Genomic DNA, 27196 nt, shown 5'->3' with positions numbered 1-27196 from the left:
AAATGCACACGCTAATTTTAAGTTTTTTTTATGTAAAGAAACTAACTGCGTTTCTACTTGAATCACTTTAGTCCAGTTTTCATCGCATCCTGCTGCTGGTAGTTGTAGTTTATTTTTCCGCGTCACTACAGGGTCACATGTTGGACGTGATCCAGTCATAAGACCACAGATCCCAGGGTTCACCGCGGCCCCGCCGCCCCCCTCTATCCTCCGCCCTCCGCCTTCCCTCCCACTCCACCGGGCCGCGAGGAAGTCGCAAGATGGCCGCTGTCTCCTGGAAGTAACGTTCCCCTCCGCAACATGAAGCCGTGAGCGTGGAAGAAAGCGAGGGAGGCACCGACGGGCTTTTATTTTTGTTTTCTTTTAGTTCTTTTTCTTTTCTTTCGTCACACATCATCTCATTCCGCGTCGTGTCCGCCTCGGACTCGTGTTAGGCAGCTGACGCGTCAAATCACGCCGGGGACCCTGCCAGCAGCTAGCGCCTAGCAGCTAGCTGTTAGCAGCTCGTCTCTCAGGTACTTTGAATCCAGACTGCAGCCGTGCTAACATTTAGTCCGAGCTAAACAAGAACACATGTGGATTAGTAGCTGCTCGCTGTGACGTCGTGTCGGCGGACTGGTGCTCTCACTAATGCGCAGTGTTAACACACATCTTCATTTTAACGCTCTTCTCCCTGCAGATCGGTCGGAGCTGCTTCTGGTGAACGATGGCAGCAGGAAACGTGTTGGACTCTCCCCGCCTGTAGCTGCCCTGGCCCCGCTGACATGTCACCAGACCCCCGCAGGGGTGGAAAGTAACCCGAGCAGCTACGACTGAACTCAGCGTAGATTCTCATATCTGTGTTCTGGAGGAATTCGGTGCACGGTGACTCGTCTCACTCGAAGTTAACCAAACTAGTTAGTCACTACATCGGAGAGCAGTTAGCTTGCTAGCTGCTGTCTCGCCCCACGTCACAGCACAAACACGGCGTACAGAACGTACTCCGAGCCCGCTCCCGGCCACACGCACCGGCTCAACAACACCGTCATGGGAGTGCAGGGTTTTCAAGAGTATTTAGAGAAGCGGTGTCCCGGAGCTGCGGTCCCGGTGGACCTCCTGAAGCTCGCCCGTACCGCGGCCCGCCAGCCCCCTCACCACCATCACCCACACCACCACCCACATCACCCCGGGCCCATGCCTCCCCCGCCCCCGCCTGCCAGGATCCTGATCGACGCGGACTCCGGCCTGCAGCGCCTGTACGGCGGCTACCAGACGGACTGGGTGTGCGGGGGCGAGTGGAACGCCATGCTGGGCTACCTGGCTGCCCTGTCACAGGCCTGCCTGTACCAGGGTGGCCTGGAGCTCGTCGTGGTTTTCAACGGCACACTGGGGAAGGAGCGCTGGCCCGAGTGGGCGCGGCGAGCTCAGGGCCAGAGACAGACGGCGCAGCTGATCGTCAACCACGTCGGCAGCAAGGCCACCCCGCCTCCCCGGGCATGGTTCCTGCCCCCGGCCTGCCTCAGCCACTGTGTCCGCCTCGCCATGTTCCGCTTCCGAGTGCGGGTGAGCACAGTCACGCTGGCCAATGTGGCTAAGTCAACTTATTTTATTGTTCTCATTTCACATTGTTCATTTCCAACAGTTTGTTTTTGCACCTCAGACATTTAGTAGCTGTCATCATCCAGTTTTCAGTCCTGAGTGCAGCTGCTGGAGCCGACGAGAGAAGAGACAGTAGTTCAGTGGTTTACACGGAGACAGATGTGTTTCTATGAGGAAAGATACGTGAGTGTAGTAGGGCTGCACATTATATAGAAAATATATCGGCATCAGGTGAATCCCTGCTGGCCTGGATAATAAATGAAAGCTATTCAGATCATTGACAGGTTTTCCCATCAATGAATTATTGTCAGAAGAATTGAAGAAGAAGAGAAAACAGAGATTTGATATGTGGTCTATAACTAGTCTGTAGCTGTGGTCTGTAGATTGCTCTCCCCCATGTTTTGGGGTTTTGTTCCAAAGAGAAGAGAAATGTTCTCACAGCCAGTGCTATTTACAGATCTGTGAATCAGATAATAGTCCGTGCATCCTTGACCAGCTCATTGAATAGATTCCTTAAGTGACTGAATATAATTATTTAGCTCTATTGTCCAGCCATGATCCTAAGTTTTCAGTGGTATAAAGCAGAGAAAACACAAGGTCAGACTGAAGTTTGTCATATTTACTCCCACCTCAAAATAGTTGTAGATAATTGTGAATCAATTTATTGCTGCTTTTACATAAGGTATAACAAGAGTTTGTCTGTTATGCATCTACAGGTTGTACAGACTTTGGAGGACCACCACCAGGAGGTGCTGTCTCTCTACAGAGACTATGCATTTGCTGGTCTGATTGCTCAGGATTCTGAGTTTGCTCTCTGCAACGTTCCTGCCTACTTCTCCTCACACGCACTCAAACTGAGCTGGAACGGCAAAAACCTGACCACACACCAGTACCTGCTGTCTGAGGCCGCCAGGCAGCTGGGGCTGAAGACGCAGCACCTGCCCTGCTTTGCTGCTCTGCTGGGTAAGGAACTACACACACTCAGCACACACCCTTTGCAGACACAGCTACAAAGATGGACGCGACATGTCTCTTTGTCTGTCTTTTACTGAAACACAAGTAGCTCCTGGTGACTCTTTTGGTCTGACATTTTGGTGTCTCACACACTGATTCTCTCTTGCAGGAAATCATATTCTGCCCGATGAGGACCTGGCTGCCTTCCACTGGAGTCTGCTGGGACCAGAACACCCACTAGCTTCTCTCAAGGTATCGTACAAAATCCTCTGCCAATATCTTATAAAGATCAGCTCTTTGTGTAACGTAATTAGTCAAACATTGTCGTGAGCCCTGACTTAAATTAAATGCTAAAACAACCGTGCTCTTTCACTATAAAATACTTCCAGATGTGAGGCATCAGTTTCCAAAACTAATCTGTCCACATGAAACATATATAATTTAAAGCCTGTTTACTCACCGTAGATAATTTAATACCAGTGCCACTAACTTTTCATTTGTCACTTTAGACTAATGCTGCATTTTGACCTGGAGCTTGTCGTCCCAGGATCTTGTTTCAGGGCACTTAATTCTTCCTGCAGACTGCTGTTCACCTGGGTGGACTGCTTAAATGGGACAAAGGGTGTTTTATATGCCGTGCATTCACACTCTGCATATCAATATATTTCGCCAACAAATGAAATCCCGCTGCCCTAAAATACATTAAAAATATTCAGATCATTGTCGGAGAGGAATCGCGACGCAGCTCCGTGAAATCTTGTGCTGCCTACTCCCAGCTAAATTCTAGTGTGGCAACTTCTAGTGAGGGCATTTGTCCCGAGTCAGATTCATCACTATGAGTGATTGATTGATTATATAAAAGAATTGTGTATCTTATTTATGATCCCAGTACCTGAGGGAAAAGTGACACACTCTCACTCATCGATTTCGCTGCTCTCTCAGAAACGACAAGTTGATTTGTTTGTCACCACTGATCATCATATAATTGCTGATACTTTAAGCAATTAATTAAATCTTTCTTCAGAGCAGTGCATTTATCAGCTATCTCGCTCTCAAACACACACAGTTTGATATAAACTCAGTCTTGTTAAAAACAAATGAAAACTGTAAACTTAGTCGATGTATGTAGAGCTGTAGGAAATGGTGTTGGGTTTAGTTTGATGCTTTAGGTGAAGGGCTCAGTGTGAATGATGGAAAACAGAGCGGAGCAGTAAATTACAGACTGAGTAACTAAATACTGACTTGGAGTTGTCCATAGACCCCCGATAGCCAGGTGAAATTTTTTCAATGAAACCATGCTAGAATGATAAGTATTTATATTTTCAGTGTCTGTAGACCACTTACTGTAATGGGTCTATGTTAGCAGTGAAACTAAAGCAGAAAGACTTTATCACTGTATTTTTGAGCTAGGAGATGTGGGAAAAATCATATGAGGACATCACCATAGTCAGCAAGCAGTTGCTGTAGAAACAGTTAGAAACTTCTGTTTTGTTTGGCCTTTCCTCGAATGCAGTTGATCATTTTAATAACAGGTGTCATGATGATCAACTCTTAAGACTTTGGCGCATATAGCCTGTTGGTGAATGATGCAATGGTAGTCCAAGATTTTAGGAAAGCCCGGGTCTGATTTGCACTGTGCAATAATAAACCCTGAGAGGTGTCCTGTCGTTTCTGGGGCCCGTCTATTGTAATAGACACCTAATCTCCTCTAGTGGAAATGTCATCAAAGACCATCCGAACAAACACAGCCGACTCGTCACACTGAATTGAAAACCATCTGCACCTTGTCAGGTCCTGCCCCATTTGGCCATTGAATCTGCAGATGGCGCGGACATGATTTCAGGGCCACCAGTCCACCGCCTCTCCTCACGGACAGGCGGTGGACTGGTGGCAGAAACTGGGACTATGGGCAGAGAAGGTCTCTGGTTCGTCTCTTGTTCGGCTCCACGAAGAAAAAACAAAAAGACGAACCTGGATTGATCTGTCCAGATATCCAAGAGGATTCTCCCTACCCTGTCTAGTGCCCCTGAGCAAGGCACCTTACTCCCCCAACATCTGCTCCCCGGACGCCGTACATGGTCGCTCACTGCTCTGTGTGTCCTGCACCAGATGGGTCAAAAGCAGAGGTTAAATTCCCCTACCTGCATGAGTGTGCCTTTGCATGTCTGTGCATGTGTTTGGGACAAATAAATGGATCTTAATCTTAATCTTGACTCTATTCCAGCCACATGATTGGTTCGGCTCAATACTATTCTCATTTTCACTGGCTGTTCCTGTTTTCTTTGGAAACATGGATGGAACGAGTTTTATCGATGTTATATTGTCCGGTCTTAAATTTCTATCGAGTAAAAGTTAAATTGAGATAATTATCACTATCGATTAGGGATGGGCATAATTAATCGACAATCGATTAATGGATCAGTAAGAATTTCGTTGAGGAAATTATTTTTTCATCGAAAGTCACTAATTACACATTTGACCACGGGGGTCAGTGTTTGGAAAAAACGCCACAGGCCTACTCAGTTACCTGCGAATGGCTGCGAGTTACCGTGTATTTCCATTTCCAAAGTAAACATGAAGAGAAAATGGCGAAGTGTAGCGCGGAACCATATTGAGTTAAACAATGACTTGGTTCACTGCCAGTACTGCGAAGCTATCCCCGAGACTCGGGGAGACAAGGAGCCTGCGTGGTCTGACACGGACGAGGGGAGAGCAAACACCGGAGCCGCGGCCAGGCTAGCCAAGTTAGCACGGAGCTACCTGTGTATCACGGGGACGTCAGTCTCCTCAGAGCGAGTTTTTTTTGGTGGCTGGACTGACGGTCAACAGGCTGCGGTCCCGTCTGACCTCGGGGAATGTTAACATGCTCATCTTTCTCAACACAAACCAGTAGGCTGGTGCTGAGGTTGTATGAGAGTTACTGGTTATTTTTATGAAGCTTTCTCGACTCGGTGCATTGTTTGATAGTTTTGAGTTACATCTGGCAAAACCTGTCAGACCTAAGTATTATATAGATGTGGTTAAGTTGTTGTTTAACATGATGTTTTTTGTTATTATTGCATTATTTTGGAGAAAGAAAAAAACGAGCGTCAGTTGTGTTTGGTAGCACCGGCTTCTAGCTGTCGGCTCCTCTGCTTAAGATTACGGCAGCGCATATTTTGTTCTCTTGTAATAAAGATCTCAATAAGGAAACACGCTTTGTTTTTTCACTTAATTTTAATATGGCCTATAAATATTGAATTTTTAACTTGAAAATATGAATGATTAATGATGTCCGCACACAGATCCTCAGTCCACGGGGAAGGGAACCCGGACAGACCCAGGTCTGGGTGTGGTGTTCCGGGACTGAGGACGTGACAACAACCGGACTGAGACGTCGAGAACCGTCAAATCCAGCTAGCTCTCAGTGGCTAGCTGCTGCTCTCATCAGGGCCTAAGAGTACAGCAGCGCATATTTTCAAATGTAACCAGTGAACGGATCCCGTTCTACCACAAGATTTTTCATCTTGTGATAAAGACCTCAATGAGGAAACAAGTGATGTTTTTCTATTTTCACTGCATTTTAATATAGCCTATAATTAGTGAATTTTAATATAAAAATATGAATGAGTAATTGAAAATCGATCGTTAATTCTACTGATGATCGATTAAGACAATTTAATCAAATGCCCATCCCTAGTTTCTACCATAGTCTGAAGATCAGTAAGCATTAGACGGGTTACTTTGCTGATGTGGGAACAACCAACAGCTACACAAGCTGCTCCATCCACTCCTTCAGGTGGCAATAATGTTGATGACTGTACTGCAATGATAAGTGCCACTACACACTGAATTAGATGAATCCAAACCTATGTGCTGTTTGTTTACTGTCGTAGGTGCGAGCTCATCAGTTGGTGCTGCCGCCCTGTGAGGTGGTGATCAAGGCGGTCTCAGAGTACGTTTCCTCCATTAAGGACCTGGGAAACCTCGATGCCATCGCCAGAGATGTCTTCAAACAGTCACAGGTATGTCAGGGGATGACATCAGTGATTATTACTTCCGCGAAGCAGCCCATCTTTTTTTATTGTTATTTGTTAGATTGTCAGCAGGATTACTCAAAATCGACTAAACAAATTTCACAAAAATGTTGTGGAGATGTGCGGCACAACCAAAGGAAGAATAGCAATACTGATACACATTAAAACTATCAAAAATACAAAGATAAATACTTTTTACATTGGTTTTTAAACTCATTAAGACTCTGCTGACTGCTCTCTACCTCACTCACCTGCTCACTCATGCCGACGAGTTGATGGTGTAGTAAAGTTTTAATTAGCTTAAAATGGAGTCATCATAGTAGTTTGAAGATTCAAACTGAATGGGCTCACCTCTACCTTACATAACATACTGTTGATGTAGTGGGGTACAATATGTTCACAATGCAAGCCATAGTGCTCGATTAAGAATTTTTTGCAGATAATTTTTTTTCTGTAGCTTTTCCTATTATCTTGTGGCCATGATCAGAGTTCCATGTGGTGTGTGACAAGACGTCACACGTTGGCGTTTGCAGTTTACACTTGACCCCTCAAGTTTAGCTTGACCAGACATTTCACCTCAAGTGAGGTATAATACCTCATTGTCTCCACACTGATGACCTCTGTCGAAGCTGTAGTCCATTTTTGTTTTTGACAGATGAGTCCCGCCCCTTCTCCTGCAGAAAATTAAGTGTTGATCTTGAGTGATGCAAAAGATGCATTGAATTCAGATACAAGTCACATGTCTGTTCAGATTGAGGTTGCATTTCAAAAAAACGAATCTGTATCTGATTTAGAATCTCATGAAAGTGGCCCAAGCCTGATTTGAAAAGATCAGATTCCACGCAATGCTGCATTAAACAATCAGATTCAGGCCAATTGGGCCTGCTGTGTGAACGGGTATTTTCCCCATGGTAGAACGCAAAGCGACCCTGACCCATGCAGCATCCCACCACCAAATTTACTTGTTATCCTTGCAGTAGTTTTTGTGGTATCTTGCTGACAAACCCAATGAATGGGTTGAAACATGATGATAAAAGTCTAAATTTGGACCACTTTGTTTTTAATTCCACTTTAATGTTTTCATTAAAATGAGAAGCCTGCAGATATAAATCTAGGTTCAAATTCCTCCTGTTGATGTTGTAGTTGTCGGATGCTCCTGTGTTCACACAGTTACGATCGTGTTAAGTTGATATCTGAAAGAGAGAACATGGACACCGAGCACGAGGTTCCTCCTCCTCGCTTTGCTCTGAAGCAAAATTTATCTGAAGTTTTGTAAGATTTTCTATCCCAGCATGCTTTGTGGTGAGCACGATGCTCTGCTCCTCTCACAGTCTCGTATGGAGGACAAGGTGGAGCGATTTAAGAAAGCTGTGGAGTATTTCTCAGCTGCCTCAAAACCACGTTCACCCAGTATGGGGCCCTCTGCTTTCATCTGTGAGTAGCAAACTGTTCATGTCATAGAATCTGTCATCAACATCATTTTGTTACCACGTTTGTCTTATTTAAACATGGGAAAGTAAGAAAAGTTGATTAATTTAGTCTCTCCATGCTCAGTACCTGGGTTTGGACCCACTCCGTTTGGGGGACCACCTGGCCACATGGGACCGATGCCGCCTGGAAAGAATCAGGTAGATTCCTTCATCCTGTTTGATGTGTTCTACATTAATCTACATGTCACTGATTCAAGATTTTTATTATCAAATGCACAACAATAACATTAAGCAGTCGCTGGCAGGTAAATGCTTGAGTCACAGATGACAGGTGGGCAAAGTCCTTTCCATTTCAAATCCTCCCATCATATTTGATAAAATGTTTCCCTGAGACATCTCCCCCTCCTTCTTTTCTTCCTTTCTTATCAAACCTTTCTTCTGTCCAACTCCAGTTCCCTCCTCCCCAGGTTCCAGGATTCAAACCACCCTATCAAAATGCTCCATATGGACCTGGCCCCACCCCCCTGTTCCAGAACCCGCCTCCAACGTCTCAAGACTGCAACGACTCGTTGACGGGCAAGATGGGATTCTCTGACTGGTCAGCTCCCTATGATTCCACTCAGGTGGGAAGTCGATTACCCAATCATCACATGGGCAATCAATCGGGGCCGTCTCCGTCGCCTTCCTCATCATCAGATGGAGATGAGCCCAATGACAGCAACGCAAAGTAAGACCTGGATCCAATATCTGCCACTGTTGAATCTTCATTCATTGTACATAGAAACATGATGAAGAATTCCAGGAGAGATGTCTAAACTCTCCCATGATCCCCTTCTTTCAGCCATTTAACAGACAAACCCTCACGGTGGGATGATCCTGCGGGAAGGGGGGGCTCGGCCTCTAGGGATGGTTCTCAAGGCAATGGGAGCGGATCAAACATTCCCTCACTTCTGTCTATGGCGACGCGGAGTCACATGGACATAACCACACCCCCTCTGCCTCAGGTGAAAATCACAAATGAAATAGTATTGCACCGGACAGATGTATGATGCACTTTCTCAAAGTTTCTGTTTGTGTTGTTAGGTCAGTGCTGAGGTTCTTCGTGTCGCCGAACACAGACACAGAAGAGGACTGATGTACCCACAGATTTACCACATATTGACCAAGGTAAACTGTTTTCTCTAACATTCCTGGAAGATTGAAGTCTATCCTTGTCTTTTCTGGTTAAAGAAGGGTTAACAAGTTGGCGACAGAGATGATGAATCAACCTTATAAGATCACTTTTTCCTCCTGGTAAACTTAATGCTGATTTCCCTTGTCCTTGCCGTCCCTCCACCAACCTCCCACCTCAGGGAGAGATGAAGATGCCAGTGTGTATAGAAGATGAGTGTAACTCTGAGCTGCCTCCTGCCTCGCTGCTATTCCGTGCTGCCAGACAGTATGCCTACGGCGTCCTCTTCAGTCTGGCCGAAACACACCGCCGCCTGGAGAGGCTTGCAATCCGAAAGAGGGCTCCCCTGGAAGGTAGGTCAGAGTGGAGCAGGTAGAAGGAGCAAAAACAGGAGACAGATTGTTTATTGTTCACACCACATGTCCTCACATTTAGTCCTAGACCGTGTTCACACCTGGCATTAACTTTTACTCGATCTTATAAGTTAACTTTTATGAATTTTACTTATTCTTGGACTATTTAATACTACAATTTGATGTCCCTTCGTCCTAGGGGAGAAGAAGAGGAGAAGATTCGGAGTGGGACTTAAAGTCTGGTACTAAGTGCCTAACTAAGTACAAACTAATTATACCTTCTGTTATTATGGGGTATGTGAGATATCGCCCCAATGCTAGCTAAAGTGGCTAACCAGGTTGGAGAGGGAGTACCGGGAATGTAGCGTCATGCCAGACCTGGCTGAATGAGCTCTATCCGGACCCGCTGGACTCTGGGAAGTTCTGTGTGGGCCACACAGGGAGGACATTGACAGTCTAACCCACTTCATAACTAACTATGATTTGTTAAATGGCATGGGTTTCAAAATGCCTTGGTCACACAGACTTCCGTTATGCAGCGGAATGGCTGCTTTGCTTTTCTGCTGCGTATCGTGTTTTAGAGAGATCTTTATGTCAACTTTTAATATAACCACCACCCTTTTCTGGTGTGATCACTGTAATTCCTTGTATAAATGTGGTGCTATGCACTTAAATACATACCAGTACTAAATGGTTTGAAGCCATGCATCTTCTTCTCCTGCAAAAATGTCACAATTAATAATAACCCATAACCCATTAAAAACTAATAAATCGATTCGGTCAACAGAAATCCTGGAATGCTTTTATTTAGAACATGGTGTCCTACGGGAAGTATTCCACGTCTGTATCGTCGTCTCTACTACCCACGTGTAGATAATCTGTCGCTTCAGTTGTTCCAAACTAACCCAAACAACTGTATGGTCTGTTCCAGTTCCTCCTGTGATTGTCAAAGAGTGGAGTAGTGGCAAGGCTAAGTCTGCCCTGACTCCAGAGCTGGTTCCGGCCCTTTGTTTCCGGGAGTGGACCTGCCCCAACCTGCGCCGTCTGTGGTTGGGTCGGGCCAGTGAGGACCGCTCCAGGAGAACTAGGGCCTTCCTGGCCTGCCTTCGCTCCGACTGCCCAGCGTTACTCAACCCAGCACAGGTTCCACAGCATCTGCTGCTCATGTGCTGCGTGCTCAGGTGCGATGGGTCGTACATCTCAGCTGACTATAGTGTCATTTTATAATGCCTCATTAATATGTGCACCCGTTTTACGGCTGCATGTATCAATTATTTTGCTAATCTTATATTCAAGTAAGTATACAGAACATTTTAAGAAACCCATCCTTTTTTTGTTAAATTGTAATCATCTATCCAACTGTACCGTTTGGTTAATTTAGGCACCATTTGATTTGCGAACAAATAAATAAAAAAATCTAGAATAATGTGAAATAATAATGACAATTCAATACTCAAAATAATATTGAAAAGGCCTTATTTTGGGAGTCATTGGAACAACCATAACAAACATAGATCTGATGTATCTGCTATAATGCTATAATTATAATTTCCTAGCTGCGGGATCAGCATTTTTCCTCATTTTCAGATATTTTAGGAATAAAACACTAAATTAATCAAGTAATCAAATTACTTGTTACTTGCTCATTAAATTGTATTGCAAAACATACTCAGTTGCTCAGTCCATAGCAGGGAATTCATTCAGTTTGCTATGAATTCTGCTCTCTGACCCTTCATGTTAATGTCAGGTACAGCTCGATCTTTCTAACGAATGTGTGTCTGTGTTAAAGTAGTGTTATCACTGTCACTGCTACGACAGCAGTTAAGGAAAGTTTGAAACTGGTTGATGTAGATGGTTTGTTTTCTGTTGCTCTCAGGTATTTAATGCAGTGGCCTGGAGGAAGGATCCTGCAGAGACATGAGCTTGATGCCTTCCTGGCCCAGGCCGTTTCTAGCCAGCTCTATGAACCCGACCAGCTCCAGGAACTGAAGGTGGGACAAGACTCCTCCATCTCTTAAGCCTCTACAGACTACCACTCTTCCTGCTCATTGTTCTCTCAAATCTTGCTTCTTTCCTTTTGCTTCCACTGCATAGCCAGTGTTAGCTTTACTGTGTACTTACAACAGATAAGGAATGTTCCTTTTCTTGCCAAGTTCTTTTTCCATCAATGGTAAACAACCCTTGTGTCAAAACGTTGTCTGTCTCCAAGTTGGCACTAAAAGCAAGCTCATGTGATGACTTCCAGAATCTGTAGCAACTATCTAGCTCTCCTAAAGCCTGAAACATGCTTCTGCGTTTTCACGGGCCCATAAGCGCAAGAGCCCTTCCGGGTCCCTTACGTGCTGACGGGTGTCGACCCCCTTTTCTAAAATTTACGGCAAAGCTCCGCAAGCTCACTCAGCCCGCAAGGCTGTGATTGGTCTGCTCTACATCCCTTCTGGAGCTACATTTCCGGTTTCATGCCCCATAATACCGGCAGAAATCACGGAAGATTTAGAAGAACGAATATGGACCAAATAGAAGAGCACTTGGCAGAAGATATCCGATAGTATGATCACTTGTATAACCTGTCACTGACTGGCGGATTTGTCTGCCAGAAAAAGGCTACGAGGAGCCGCAGTGGCTATGTAAATAAACAATCGCAGAGAAGAAAGAAGGCGTCTCTAAGGTCGTCTTCGACAAAAAGCATTACTCCGCCTAGTGTTGTGGCGCGGAATTGCTTTGTAAGACGCGCAACGGTTGGGGAAGCATGAATGAAAACGAGTCTTGCGCCACAGCGCCGTGAAAAGACGCAGTCGCAGAAGCATGTTTCAGGCTTAAGAAGTCGTATAGTAAACACAAACATGGCTGACCGGCAACTCTACCTGCTGAAGAACTATCAGCAGCAAAAACAGTACGAATAGCAGCTCTAAGTCCCTTTGTACAAAAAAGGGTTCGGGTTAGTCTGTACCTTTTCTTTCTCTGTTGAATTGATTCTACCTGAGCTGCCTCAGACATGCACTGAACTGAGATCCTGCAGCTGAAAAATAGAAGTTGTAGAATTCTACACACACCATGTGTTCACAATTCAGTGAATTCAGCTAGTCATTTTTCAATGTTATCTTTCAGGTGGAGAAGGTGGATGCCCGTGGTGTGCAGCTGGCTGCTCTCTTTATGGCCGGCGTCGACACAGCACTTTTCATCAATGACGTGTGTGGCCAACCGCTGCCGTGGGAACACTGTTGTCCCTGGGGCTTCTTTGATGGAAAACTGTTTCAGAGCAAACTGGCCCGGGCCTCCCGCGACCGGGCCGCCCTGCTGGACATGTGCGAAGGGCAGGTATGAACGTGTGCTCTGTAACTGTAACCTGCCAAGAGCTAATCCATGATATCACTCATTCACACCCACCGCCACCATCTCTCACAAATTCCTTCAAGGTATTGAGTTCAACTTTATTTTATTTGTTTTGCGCTACAATATCTCAATGCATTTTATATAGAAGGTCAGAAACTTAAAGGGCCCATATTGTGTAAAATACATTTTCAGGGCTTTAACAATCTGTACTTACTTGAAGGCATCAGTAGGGGGCCTCAAAATAGGAAATCAGTCACTCCGTGCACTTTTTCACTCAGTCCATTCTTAGAAATATGTTAACGAAATGTCTCTTTTCCTACTTTCTCCCCCGTATGAGGTCATTCGGGAAAGCACTCATCACTCAGCACCACCCAGCATGTACCAGTCCAGCGTTCTCACCCAGCCCCCCCACGTAGACGTTACTCCGTATTGAAACTCTGTCGAAACTCCGTACTGTAACTCGGACGTTACTCCTACATTGGCCGACTGTCTGCTCAAACTTGAAGCATTGCAGCAGTTTTTTTTTTACTTTAAACCACTAATATATCATCTTAGGGGTACCAGTACTCAAATCACATCCCAGAAGGGTGTAAAATATGGGCCCTTTTAGAGAAACCAACAATAAGCAGCATGGCTGAAGAATAGACTCCCTGCTTTTGGTAATATCCGCATCAACTGTTAACACCCACCCAATCCAATCACAGCTGAGAAACAACGCACGCAGTATGAATCCAACTCCTTAAAAAGGGTTGACCTGAGAGTGGCTCTATGTGTGAGTGGTCCAGTGGCCAGGTACAGCTACCTTAAAAGCCTGTCGTACGTAGCCCGTTAACCAAGACATATATTATTATGATAATATAATGATTTATGTTATATATTTTTTTATTTTATATATTAAGGACCATATGAAATCGTAATGTCACATTAATGGAAAATGCTCTTAAAGGGGCTTTAACACCCGGTTGCTGTAGAATCAGACCGTGTGTAGAGAATCGTCAGTGTCCTCGCTCACCCCATCTTTCTCTTCTGCAGGAGGAGCTGGTGTCCAAGGTGGAGAAGATGCGTCAGGCTATCCTTGAGGGCATCAACCTGTCCCGTCCCCCTCCTCCTCCCCCTCCTCTCCCACCCCCTGCCTTCCTTCCCCCTGCTATGGTACCCCCGTTCTACCCCATGCCTCCTCTCTACCCGCCTCGCCACATGGGTGGAATGCCCCCACATCATCACCCACATCACCCTGCCCAGCACAGGCCGAGAGCCTTCCCAGGTACACACCTTGTAGTCTCGATAATAGCTGTGTCCTCTTTTCATACGATACTCCAACTCTGCATCTCAGAATTAAATTACTCATAATGAAGACAGACAGTGTGGTGTTGACAAGAGCTCAACTGATATGAGTTTGATTGTCGGATTCTGATCCCGATACCAGAGAATACAAAGAGAGATATCAGCCGCTATATTTATTTAAAAAGTTGTCAATGATTCCTAAAATGTCATCAAACAATGAGTGGTTCTTCACAATGTACAGTGATTGTGTTGTGCGGAATTAGGTGACAGCTGTAGTTTTGTTACTTTATCTTCAGTGTGTCTGTTAATACGTTTTCGGTTTTCAGGTATTCAGTCCATCCCCCCTCAGGGTGGAAAACTGGAGATAGCTGGGATGGTGGTGGGACAGTGGGCCGGGAACAAACCAGTACGTGGGAGAGGAGGCTTCAACATGCAGGTGGTTTCAGTCGGAGCAGGGAAAGGGTGAGTTATATTTTGTCAGCATTTTCAACAAATTTACAGAGAGAAGGAAAATATTGTGAATCTCAAGATACATGAACGTTTTCTTTCAGCGTCATTTGTGTGTGTCAAGTTAGAAAAAGGTGAGCCAACCTGAGCTCTGTATCCCACTCGTCAGGTGCATTATCTAAATCTGTGACTCAACCCTTGGTGGTCACATTGCCTTGTGGTAAAATATTCACCAAATTTGACAGAACCAGTTACATAAACAAAAAGATGGCTCTTTTTCCGTTCCGTAAAGGACTCTACTACATACTTTAATAAAACAAGTGCTGTGTGGAATCGATGGACTTTTTAAAGTGTCTCCATTTCCTGGTCACAGGAGAGGTAAAGAGATCCCAGCTAAACTAAGGGGAGGGAAAAAGGCACCTGCCAACAGAACACAGGTAGGACCTGCCTTCACTTTAACATCGCCACAGCTTTGCCCTGCTGTTCTGTTCAAAACCTTTTCACTGCCCTCCTCTAGATGTCATCGTCCCCCCCAGCCAGCAGCCCCCCAAAGCCCTCAGAGGAGGAAGACTCCACGTCAGAGGTCGCAATACAGCAGCTGAACGGCAGCTCAGCGACCTCCGCCATTGGCCAATCCTTGGAGCTGGCCCCCCTGGCCCAGCCAATCCCTTGTGCCTTAGCCAGCAGAGACAACCAATCAGAGGGGTTGGAAGTGGAGGCCCCCTGTTGCCTTGACGACTGCCCGTCAGACGGAGCACTACAGAAGGAGGAGTGATGGCATCCTTCTTGGGATGTGCAGCTCTGAGAGAGTTATCTGTGTTTGACTGCCTTTCCCTGTTTTTGTAGCCCCGCCTCCTAACTGCACATGATCACATGAAGCAGGAGGTGAAACAAGTCTCCTCCTCCTACTCCCTGCTGCTGCATGTGATTGGCTGAAGCAGTTAGCCGTTACTCCCTTTTTAGTTTTCTCATGTGGTTTTAAAATGTTTCTGAAGAGGTTTTCTCTGAGCCTGTAAGCGCCCCACCCCTCAGAAAATCCTAAACGCCTCCTTATCAATATTGATTAGGAGTAAAATAAGCTTGAAGCCCCGCCCCTAATACGACCTGCCATCTTAAACAAGCCCCCCCTCTTAAGTATGGATATCAGTACAGTTTTAAGTTTCTTATTTTAGCTTTTTTCAATGGTACCATTGTGTGATCACTGCACACAGATGTGAAGTTTGTGGTTACTGTGACAGATTGGATGTGGTTTCAGTGGTGACAGGTTCTTGGCCTGGTCACCATGGTTGGTATTTGTGCGTTGATTCGGTTTGTTGCCGTAACCGTCTCGTGAGAGGTTTCAGAGTGATGTTCTGTTCTGCTGTGCAGTGACCCTTGTTCCCCCGCTACTCTGCAGGCTAGCCTCATTGCTACCCACAGTGTTAGCATACAAGCTAACAGCAAAGCCCATTTTATAGTTTGATTGATTATCTATCACTGGAGCACTTCTGCACCACCATGGTATTAACATGCTGTTTTACTTTGACCTATGTAGCATAGCCTAGTTCTTAGCTGTGCTAAGAGACCCTGGACTTTATGCACCTTAAGCCCTTAAGTATGCAAGATTATACCCTGCTCCAAAAAAAGTGCATTATTAAATTATCTTCCCATACCCTTGTCCCTTTATCCCAAAGCTTTGATTGTATTATCCCAACAGAAGCACTTAATGTTGTATTTAAATATAATGAAATTGAACCAGCCCCTGAACAGTTGAATTGACAGACTGTCAGGGGTTCCCCTGCGGCTAAGTAAATCATAATGACATATAGTGCTACGCTTACAGGTAGAGATCTATGTGAGAGATGTCAGAATGTGAAGAGTGGTTTCAGACAAAGAGACACTTTGTTTTTAAACGGTTAAACCACACTGGACAGTCCTCTACTACGAGATCAAAAAATGAAACGACTATGAGGCACCTTCTGGAGTTAAGGCCAAAAAGAAAAGAATAATGCTGCCCAGCAAAAGATGGGGCTGAATAATGGGGGCTTGGTCCATTGCCACCAGTTCCCTTCAGGCTGGTCTTACACATTCAATCAAGAACTTTGCAACGAGGCTGAAAAGGCCCCTGATTGCTATGAAGAGGATTCCCAGGAAATCATTTCACATTTCTACAAAGTTATTTCCAAAGTGTATTTTAAAGGCTCGCCGACTGAGGCAGCCACTGATATATATAAATGGGGTGTGGCATCAAAAGCCTCAAAGATCCCTCCACCCTTGGCTGGTGATTAATTGAGCAACTGTTGTCACGTCAACCCAACACCACGAGCCCCGCAGAGCTCTGCTGCGTCACTTTATACCGGCAGGAAGCACTTCTCTGCACGGTTTGATCACATGACAGGGGAGAGGAAGGCGGCATGGCCGGCCTGAGTATGCCGCTCACAATCTGAGACTTGCAACATACTGAACTGTTTTATCGGAGCACTTATGTTTGTTGTGAATGAGATGTGTCCCCACATTAGGTTTCAACTGATAATGAAAAACAAGTTATGTACTTCTTACCGATGATTGGTAGCACAACTGCTAATGTAAAAGCAGTAGACAGACAAATCTTGCCTGAGAGATGCCGGCCATGAACATGCGATCTCTTTAAACATACTAAGATGTTAAAATGAGCTCATTAGAAGAAGACAAGTCACCAAGAAGCACCTTATTTCCTTACTATGTTGATGACTTGTTGCTCTATCATGTGCCACAGAATTGACCTGGATAAGGCTCTTAGGAAGGAAAAGACAAACTGACGATATCTGTGTAGTTGAGTCAGACATCCCCTCTGTAACATATTACAGTAAAACGCTGACTGTTGACCCAGCAATGAGTGTAGGCCTACGCTCATCACCACAGGACTGATCTGCAGCCGTCTCTTACACCAACACCAAATCAGAAGTTCAGACAAGTTAGCCATTACTGGGAGAAACGCGAGCAGACGAGTGCTGTAGGTGTTTATAGGTTAAGAGTAGGTCACAGCGTCGGTCTTAAAGCAGGACTGTAAAACACAAACATCACAAATAGGCTAGCGAATATAGCTCAACTGGCCGAAATATTATGTCTAGGTTCACTAGGAGTCATTTACTTAACTGCTTTCAACTTTTGACATTAGTACAAATATGTGTATTGCAACAGTACATTGTTAAAAGAGGCTTTATTCCGTGGCGAGCCAGAGTGTGGTCCCGTATACGAAGCCCTCTCACGATTCACTCGCCAGATAACAGCACACAAACACAGGTATTCAGTTGCATTGGTTACCTGAAGCTTTGTCTCTGATTTTGTGCAGTTTATCAGAGATCATCTGGTAACACATTCAACTGACTCAACATCCCACACACACAACAGATAAACGACAAAGTAACAGTGTTGTCACTTGGACACAGAAATGATCAGCTACATTAACACACACACAATCGTTAAACCCGAGTGACCTAGTAGCTAGTTTGGAGAAAAAAAAGTCAACACAACACATAATGTGGTTTCTCTCTGTTGTCCTCGTCTGTTTTAGTTCAATAGATAATTGATTTTTGTTTTTTTTTGTTTATGCCACCCCCCCCTCCACTTCCCCTCCCTCCTTTCCACTTCCTCTAAAACTGTTAATTAACTTGTTATCTCGGTTTATCACACACACCATATCCATTGATTCTCATTAAACGCAGACGCACACAAACGCAGATATCGTACACAGGTTAGCCCCTCCCTCTAAGTTTCCCGCTCTCTTTCACCTGTACTAGGGCTGCTCGATTAATCGAAATTGAATCGTCATTACGCTTATGGGGTCAAACGATCTCCAAACTACTGTAATCGAGTTGAAACGATTATTTGGAATTTTTTCCGAAAGAGACGCTTAAATCAGACCTTCCCGGGAAGCATTCCGCGGCCCAGCTGACTGGCCCTCACTCTGAAGCAGCCGTGAAGTGAAGGAGGCGAGTTGTTGTGTGTGTGGTGACCGGCGGTGTTTACAAAACAGCGCGAGTGGAACATGGCAGAGGGAGCCATGCTGAGAGCAGCAGCTAGCCGCTGAGAGAGAGTGACTGGTACTTCCGGTTCATTTATAGAATAAAGCATCGACTTCAGAATAAGGGCACATATTAATAATGGTTTGAATAATCTTGATTTTGATATTATTCAAATTAATCGTGATTATGATTTTTTCCATAATCGAGCAGCCCTTACCTGTACCCTCCTTCACTCTCATCCCCCTCCCTCTCTCTCCTTTAGCACCATCCCCATTGGCCGTCTTTTTATTTAGTCTCTTTTCTCTTTGGCTGCCCCGCCCCGTAATCAACCCGACTAACAGTAAGGTTATATTAACGCTGATAATCAGTTTCTGTGTGTATCTAGCCAGAGTCTGGGGAAAAAAATCTGAAAAAAATCAAAACTGTTTTATTCAATTGTGCAAATGTGTTTTCTTACTATTTTTAATGTTATTACATCTTCTAATCCTTCTACCATTGCTTCAGTTAGTACTGAAATATGCTTAGCCAACCTAGAGATTTGAACTGTAACGATTGCGATTTTCCTTACCTGTATTTTATGGCATCTTTAGACCACTTCACCATTTATTCTGTACGTAAGTAAATATTGCCCGTTCTTTCATTGTCTGCACTGTTTGATTCTCAAGATATCCCCGATTCCGTGGTCGACTCAGTCGAAGCTGAACTCTGCGCCCTTGCACAAAGCAGTGAAACATCTCTTAACACCTGAGAACCAAACCAAAGTGCACCCCCCCCCCCCCCCCGATAGTACCCCACCCTCACACTGACAGCCCTTCCCAGTTACAAGTTTTCTGATCAGTATGATTATATATATATGAAATGATATTACAGCACGTGTGATCTTACAAGTGTGTGACAGTGTGTTTACACTGGTGGCTGTGGAGACACAGACAGGAAGAAGGACCTGAGTGTGTTTGTGGATGATGAGCGATCGAATGCAGGTTCAGTCACTGAGTTTGTTGTTGGTAGTTTCATTGACTGAACTTATCTTGTGTGAAGCGCTGCACATGCTCAGATCTGCACTAACGCACAGGACCAACCAACATGCTTCAGTCATGCTGGGTTTAACGCCCTCGTGTTTCTTTACATGTTGAAAGTTGTGCCCTCTCAAACTTGTCTTTGATTGATGGAGCACAGTTACAGAGCCTCTTCATATTGTTGGTGGATGTGGAGGCTGCTGAATTTTCCTCACAACAAACAAACAGACTGGCTGGCCTCATAAACATGAATCAATATTGATAGTGAATAGTTAATTCAATTAATTTAATATGAATCCAGCTGCAATGAATAGTCAAGAAATTGTATAACAACTTTTTATTTTCATTTTCAGAAGTTGCATAAATGACCGTTGGTAACTGGACTTGATTGTTTCTCGAAGATGTTTAGTCAAAGAAGCTTCTTCAGGTCTGACTAATGGGAGGTTACAGGTATTTAACCTGAGTGTGTAATCCTCTTTCAAACCATCGCTCTTCTCTGGACAAAGTAAAAACATTACCTCAGAAGAGTGTCACTTGTCAACGAAGTGTAAGTGAACTGCTTCGTCCTGGCCTGAGGAACTGGTTCTTCTGTGCCATCTGTTTCTGTCGTGGTGGATTCCTGGATGTGAAGGTCTGAGCAATCCCCATTGTGTTGGATTGTATAAACCACATTGTCCTGTTTGTGTCAGGGTGAACACTCTTTGAGTGTTGCTACACTTGAAATGCGGAGTTAAACATGTACAGAGGTTGAATACTTGAAACCTCCCGTTAGTCAGTTAGGCCTCTTGGATAAGAAGTATAACGTCTTTCAAGTTTCCTCAACTTGTAAATCTTGTGGAGACGATGAGCTTGATGATACATTTTTATTCATCTAATTGAGCTGATATTTATGTGAAGGTTTTTGACCTAACTATGAATTTCAAGATGTCAATGGTCAATTTTTGTAAATTGTGGAGATTTTTGACTTATTGCCACAAAAGGCCGAATAGTGAAAATGTTAAGAAAAATTGTTAATTAATGTTAACTACTGTCCCAAGTTGATCCATCTCAGCTGAAGTGACTCGAGGAAAATTCAGTGTTAAAGACTGTCTTGTCTGGATCAATGTGAAGAGAACAGAACGAATTGATCTAGAAGTTTTAATCTATCAGAAACAAGTCACCTGTTTTCTACCTGTTCTGGTCGCGTCACATCAATTCGTCCGGTTTGATTAAGTCTTTATTCTGTCTGTCTCTCTCTACTGCCCCCCCGGCCCCTTCCTGCCTCGATGGCGGAGACAGAGGCTGGAGTTGATTCTGTCACGATAGTCAACATGTGAACCAGTGCATGTACTTCAGCACCAAGGTCCCTCTAAACCTACCTGTGCAGAGAAAAGGTTCAAATTTATCCATAATATTGTTATAGAAATATTATCATTATTGCCGTTATAATTATTTGGTATAATTTGTCATTGTTAGCATTATGGAAGCACCAGACTGTTTGTGGAAAGACGAGAAAGAAAGCATTTAGTTTCTCTTTATTTTTTTTTGATTTGTCCGGCTGTAGTTGGTCTGCTCTCACAGAGGGAGGGGAGGAAAGCTGTAGAAAGAGAAAGATGGCAGTCATGTTTGTACTGGTTGGGAAATGACTTACAGTGCTGAAATAAAATTTATTCTTTTAGTAAAAAAAAGTACTTTCTGCGTTTGGTGTAATGATTTTTAAATCTTCAAACAGGTTTCTGAGAAGAAAGTCACTGGGAAACAGTCAAAGCTACTCAATACGTTTCTTTTTAGCATCCCTGGGAATGAAAAGGGAAAAAATTGAATATGGAAATATATATTTATATACAGAACTATAAGTATAAATTGTCTGTTAGTTATTTTCTATTTCTAATGTGCTGATTATTCTTCTCTTAATAACTTTTCAGTTTAAATTTTAAGTTGAAACAAAGTCAATTGTTTATATTAAAAAAATAATTATTCATCTAAATATAAATCTGTTGTTTTTAACTCCACCCCTGCATATGACGTCAGAGATCAGACACTCCTCGTTCCAGATGATGCGTTCTAGAACACTCGGATATTCAGGTTTCCAAATGTTCCGGTCACGGTGATGACGTCACACGTAATCTAGCGAGAGAATGTTTGTCTGTATTTAGACAAACAAACATTTCCAGAGTAGTCACACAAACATTTATACATGTTATACTTCGAACACATTCAATACACGAGGAGAGAACACAAACACACGCACTGTCTCAGGATCTCAGCAGTATGTCTACATGAGCGACCTAGGAGTCCACTGCTCTTCTTCAAGTAGGAGGTCCGAATATCCGAGTTGCACATATCCTCACAGCACAGTGAGGATGTTAGCAGCTGGAGGAAGAAGCCTGGAGCTAGCATGCTCGGTTTCATGTCCGCACACAGACACAGATCAGTCCACGGGGAAGGAAACCCGGACAGACCCGGGTCTGGGTGAGGGGTTCCGGGACTGAGGACGTGACAACAGCAGGACTGAGCAGTTGAGAAACTTCAAATGTAGCTAGCTCTCCAGCGGCGGCTAGCTGCTGCTCTCTCTGAGGCTAGCCGGTCTCTCGGCCATGGCTAGCTGCTGCTCTTTCGGCGGCTAGCTGCTCTCTCGGCCATGGCTAGCGGCTGCTCTCTCCGGTCGCAGCTCTCGTCGGCAGTGGCATGCTGCTGCTCTCTCGGTGGCTAGCTGCTGCTCTCTGTTGCTCTCTCAGCGGCAGCGGCTAGCTGCTGCTCTCTCAGCGGCGGTCAGCTGCTGCTCTCTCAGCGGCAGCGGCTAGCTGCTGCTCTCTGCTGCTCTCTCAGCGGCGGTCAGCTGGTGCTCTCTCAGCGGCAGCGGCTAGCTGCTGCTCTCTCAGCGGCGGTCAGCTGCTGCTCTCTCAGCGGCAGCGGCTAGCTGCTGCTCTCTCAGCGGCAGCGGCTAGCTGCTGCTCTCTCAGCGGCAGCGGCTAGCTGCTGCTCTCTCAGCGGCGGTCAGCTGCTGCTCTCAGCGGCAGCGGCTAGCTGCTGCTCTCTCAGCGGCGGTCAGCTGCTGCTCTCAGCGGCAGCGGCTAGCTGCTGCTCTCTCAGCGGCAGCGGCTAGCTGCTGCTCTCTCAGCGGCGGTCAGCTGCTGCTCTCAGCGGCAGCGGCTAGCTGCTGCTCTCTCAGCGGCAGCGGCTAGCTGCTGCTCTCTCAGCGGCGGTCAGCTGCTGCTCTCTCAGCGGCAGCGGCTAGCTGCTGCTCTCTGCTGCTCTCTCAGCGGCAGCGGCTAGCTGCTGCTCTCTCGGTGGCGGCCAGCTGCTGCGGCTAGCTGCTCTCTCGGCCGTGGCTAGCTGCTGCTCCCTCCGGCGGTGGCTCTCATCGGCACCGACTAGCTGCTCTCGTTTTGCAGCTAGCTCTCAGACGTGTGTGTGCGCCCCTCCTCCAGATGAGGGCTGGCAGCAGCCTGGGGTGGGTAATGGAGACCCTCAGACACGGAGCTGTGGGATGAGGTAGTAGTTTGTATAGTTTAAGGATCACACCAGATCTGGGAGATAACTATACAACCTACTGTCTTTCTCACGGTGTCCAAACCAGCACCTGCCCGACAGATCCTGCCGACCCCACAACATCCTGGTGACTGAAGCCTCTGGATGATTCGTCTCGGTGGTTTGTAAAGTTCCAAAAACTAACATATGATCAAAACACTTGTTCTGACACCTTCACTCATTGGATGGACTGTGATCATGGATCCTGATGGTGGCATCTGATCGTGGACGATGATCACAACAAGACTTCTTGATACACAACATGTCTCCTCACATCTTCTACCATCAGGACCTCCTCAGTTCATCTGCTCCTTCATCTCCATCAGACTTTATGTAGAAACACTTTAAACATGAAGTTACAAACTGGTTCTTCTCATGTAGTGAATCCTGTTGTGTTCAGTTCCATCAGCACCTGTGTGTCCTGGGAGAGGATCCTCACATGGGACTGAGCTTCATTCATTGATCACTAACTTTCTATTTGAGTTAAGAACAGGAAATGTATCCTTTTAACATCTGTGAGACTTATAACATGTGGTTGATTGATCTGAAGGACTTTGTCTTCCTGTCCTCCTCCATCCTCTGGGCTCAGCTGACCTGGAGGAGGAGGTGGAGGTCATGGTTGACAGTGAAGAATAAATAGGGAAGGGGAAGTTGTGTCTGTGATGTCTGTGATGAGGGTGGAGACGTTGTCATGGATAAAGAGAGAGATGCATAACCGAGATAACATGAGACTAAACATGACAAAGTCTTGAGAGGAAACAGAATGAAATATCTTGATCTTGATGCTGAATTCAGTTCAGGACTGAATCAACACAATAAATATATTCTAAAATATTTATCTTTGATTATTTCATATTTCAATAAAAAATATGTCACAACCTAGATTTAGTCAATTCATCAAGTTACATATGTAATTGTTGAACTGAGCGCACAAAGCTTTTATTTCAGTAAAATGATCCATAGAGTCGACTGTCACGTGGATGATACGTCAGGAGTGACACCATGCGCAGGCCCTTGTGTCGAGGTGTTGTGTGAACCTGTGCCAGCAGAGGGCAGTGTTGCTTCACATGTTTTGTGGTACAGGTGAGGACTAGGCTTCGTTCTTGGACTCAACTGTCACAGCGGAACCGACCTGATGAAGACTCATAACTACAAACTGTAGTGCATGGATGAGTTAGAGAATTGTTTTGGTTTCCAGCTGGTGATCCATTAATAAATCCACCTTTAAAGACAGAGTCCTGTGTTGATTCAGTGTGTCCAGTGACTTATGATGATCATAATGCATCAACAGATATTCAATAGAGGGTAAGTGATCCATGAAGAACATTTCTTTATTTACTTTAGTAAATTATTCATGTATCTGTACTTCAATTCACTACAGTTTTAAAAAGCTTTGCATTACATGTTCACATTTTTGTAATACTTTTAAAAGTAAACCATAACGAGAGGGGCATTGATCCAATCAGAGCGAGCTGGTCACATTGACCCCGCCTCCTGCTGCAGCAACATCACACGTGAAGCTCAGCCACGATGATGTCATAGACCTCTCTGCAAATACTTGTAATATTAAGAGTATATTGATAAGCAAGCACTTGCTTGAGTACTCGATTCATTGGTTTTCTGTGACGATCTTTTGTTAAACCACATTATCAAACATACTAAAGCTCAGAAATACAAACCATTTGAAAAGCTCTTAACCTTTTCCACCACAGCCCCCCCACTGTTCATCTGTTTGGTTTCTGTCGTCCACTCTCGTTTCCCGCTGCTGAAGCAGCACTGACCTTTACTGTGAAACACCATAGTGTGTGTGTCTGTGTGTGTCTGTGTGTCATCTCATTTATCTCATCATTAAACAATGATGTCGGATCATGAATCCAGATCATTCCAGTTTGAACCCGACGAACTGAGCACAGTTGCTTGAAGCAGGTGAACTGAGTTCAGAACCTACGCTACTGTTAAAAAAACAATAAAGTTCCTTGTTTTGTGTCGTAGATGTGTTTGCAGGTTTTGGTTTGTTGATGTGGGTTATATATTTAGGAAAGGTCAATAGAGAAGTGACAAGGTGGTCCAGTGTGGTCACCGCTCAGCTCGGTAGGGGGTTTGAACCCGAACGCCTGATGACGGAGGGGTCCTCCCACAGCCGGAGAAATTGTTGTTTTGTCGACCACTGAGGCAGAAGGAGACGTTGCTCGTGTGTGTGTGTGTGTGTGTGTGTGGTGTGTGTGGTGTGTGTGTGTGTGTGTGTGTGTGTGTGTGTGTGTGTGTGTGTGTGTGTGTGTGTGTGTGTGTGTGTGTGTGTGTGTGTGTGTGTGTGTGTGTGTGTGTGTGTGTGTGTGTGTGTGTGTCCGCAAGTCTATATATAGTTATGGGCACGGGCGTAGCAAAAGATTCATGCCCCTGTACACCTGCAGTCTCTTCCCCTCATGCATATATAAAATAATTTCTACAAATAACAAGACAATAATAAGTCAGCTGCAGAAATTAATCATTAGTGTTTTTTGGGGAAGTCAACTTTTGTTTAATTACATACGAAATCTCACCGCAGAATGTTTGGAGAACATTAATTAATATATATTCAGGTATTTCACAAAGAATAAAACAAACTTTAAAAAATTCCATCTTAGTTTTTTAACACATACATTGAGAATGTGTTTACTGCACAATAAAAGACTTCACTGGACTCTTTAATTTGCAGAAACTTAAACGTAATGTTTAATTTACAGCTTTAATCCCATCAACCTAACGTATTAATTTATGAATGAATGTAATCTCTCTCTCTCATGATCGCTCTGTCTCTCTCTCTCCTTGCTCGGCCTCTCTCTTTCTCTTGCTAGCCCTGTCACTCTCTCTCTCTCGCTCACCCTGTCTCTCTCTCTCTGTTGGTCGCCCTGTCTATCTCTCTCTCTCTTGCTCGACCTTGTCTCTCTCTCCCTCTCTCACGCTCTCTCTTTTGCTTGACCTGTCTCTCTCTCTCCCTCTCTCTCTCACCCTGTCTCTCTCTCTCTTCCTCACCCTGTCTCTCTCTCTCTCTATTGCTTGACCTGTCTCGCTCTCTCTCCCTCTCTCTTTCTCAACCTGTCTCTCTCTCTCTCTTGCTCAACCTGTCTCTCTCTTGCTCACCCTGTCTCTCTCTCTTGCTCACCCTGTCTCTCTCTCTTGCTCACCCTGTCTCTCTCTTGCTCGCCCTGTCTCTCTCAACTGCTTGACCTGTCTCTCTCTCTTGTTTGGTCTCTGCCTCTCTTGCTCACCACGTCTCTCTCTTGCTCGCCCTGTCTCTCTCTCTCTCCCTCTCTCTCTGCCTCTCTCTCTCTCTGCCTCTCACTCTCTCTCTCTGCCTCTCACTCTCTCTCTCCCTCTTTCTCTCTCTCTGCCTCTCTCTCTCTTGCTCACCCTGTCTCTCTCTTGCTCGCCCTGTCTCTCTCTATTGCTTGACCTGTCTCTCTCTCTTGTTTGGTATCTCCCTCTCTTGCACACCACGTCTCTCTCTCGCTCGCCCTGTCTCTCTCTATTGCTTGACCTGTCTCTCTCTCTCTCCCTCTCTCTCTCTGCCTCTCTCTCTCTCTCTCTGCCTCTCACTCTCTCTCTCTGCCTCTCACTCTCTCTCTCCCTCTTTCTCTCTCTCTGCCTCTCTCTCTCTTGCTCACCCTGTCTCTCTCTCTTGTTTGGTCTCTTCCTCTCTTGCACACCACGTCTCTCTCTCGCTCGCCCTGTCTCTCTCTCTGTCTCTTTAGACTCAAGAGCCTCTTAGAGCAAATGCAGAGAATCCAGGAGTCAAGGCAACAGGTTTAAACCGCACGTACAATGATTTTCTTTTGTTTAATGTTTAATTCATGTCTAATTACAAGTACTGGGAGGAATTGATTGTAAATTATCGACCAGTTCAGCTGAAAGCAGACGCTCAGGTCTAATGAAACTAATTTGAAGTGTACAGAACTATGAAGCATTTTGAAAACAACTTATCACCCACTGACGTAATTTTTCAGAGCTCTGAAAGAAGAACTTGGAAATGAAGAAGCAAAGCATTCACAGAAAAAAGCTGAACTGAACAAAAAGTTCCAATTCTGCGTTTTAGTGTTTTGACTTTTTTTTCTGTTCACTTATTTTTTTGTATAACTTTTTGA

General features: G+C 45.0%; 1 protein-coding gene across 1 annotated transcript; it reads left to right on the top strand.

Moving 5' to 3' along the window:
• Positions 1 to 244: 244 nt before the first annotated feature.
• On the top strand, positions 245 to 21235 carry fam120c (family with sequence similarity 120 member C). Its single transcript, XM_062392488.1, has 18 exons — positions 245 to 515; positions 680 to 1542; positions 2295 to 2541; positions 2702 to 2784; positions 6408 to 6536; positions 7880 to 7982; positions 8103 to 8176; positions 8431 to 8705; positions 8820 to 8982; positions 9062 to 9145; positions 9331 to 9502; positions 10434 to 10683; positions 11379 to 11493; positions 12611 to 12820; positions 13868 to 14099; positions 14446 to 14581; positions 14940 to 15003; positions 15084 to 21235. Exons 2-18 carry the CDS (start codon positions 1027 to 1029, stop codon positions 15339 to 15341), a joined length of 3111 nt encoding a protein of 1036 aa, XP_062248472.1. The 5' UTR covers positions 245 to 515; positions 680 to 1026; the 3' UTR covers positions 15342 to 21235.
• The last annotated feature ends 5961 nt before the right edge of the window (positions 21236 to 27196 follow it).

Source organism: Platichthys flesus, chromosome 7 (genome assembly GCF_949316205.1).
Source record: "Platichthys flesus chromosome 7, fPlaFle2.1, whole genome shotgun sequence".
Taxonomy (NCBI): domain Eukaryota; kingdom Metazoa; phylum Chordata; class Actinopteri; order Pleuronectiformes; family Pleuronectidae; genus Platichthys; species Platichthys flesus.
This window is presented reverse-complemented; position numbering and strand designations above follow the sequence as displayed.

Bases quoted from the DNA above. Each gene is read 5' to 3' on its own strand.
- fam120c (XM_062392488.1), top strand. From the start codon at position 1,027: ATGGGAGTGCAGGGTTTTCAAGAGTATTTAGAGAAGCGGTGTCCCGGA. The intron at 11,494-12,610 runs GTGGGACAAGAC...GTTATCTTTCAG, and splicing joins ACCAGCTCCAGGAACTGAAG to GTGGAGAAGGTGGATGCCCG. The intron at 14,100-14,445 runs GTACACACCTTG...TTCGGTTTTCAG, and splicing joins CAGGCCGAGAGCCTTCCCAG to GTATTCAGTCCATCCCCCCT.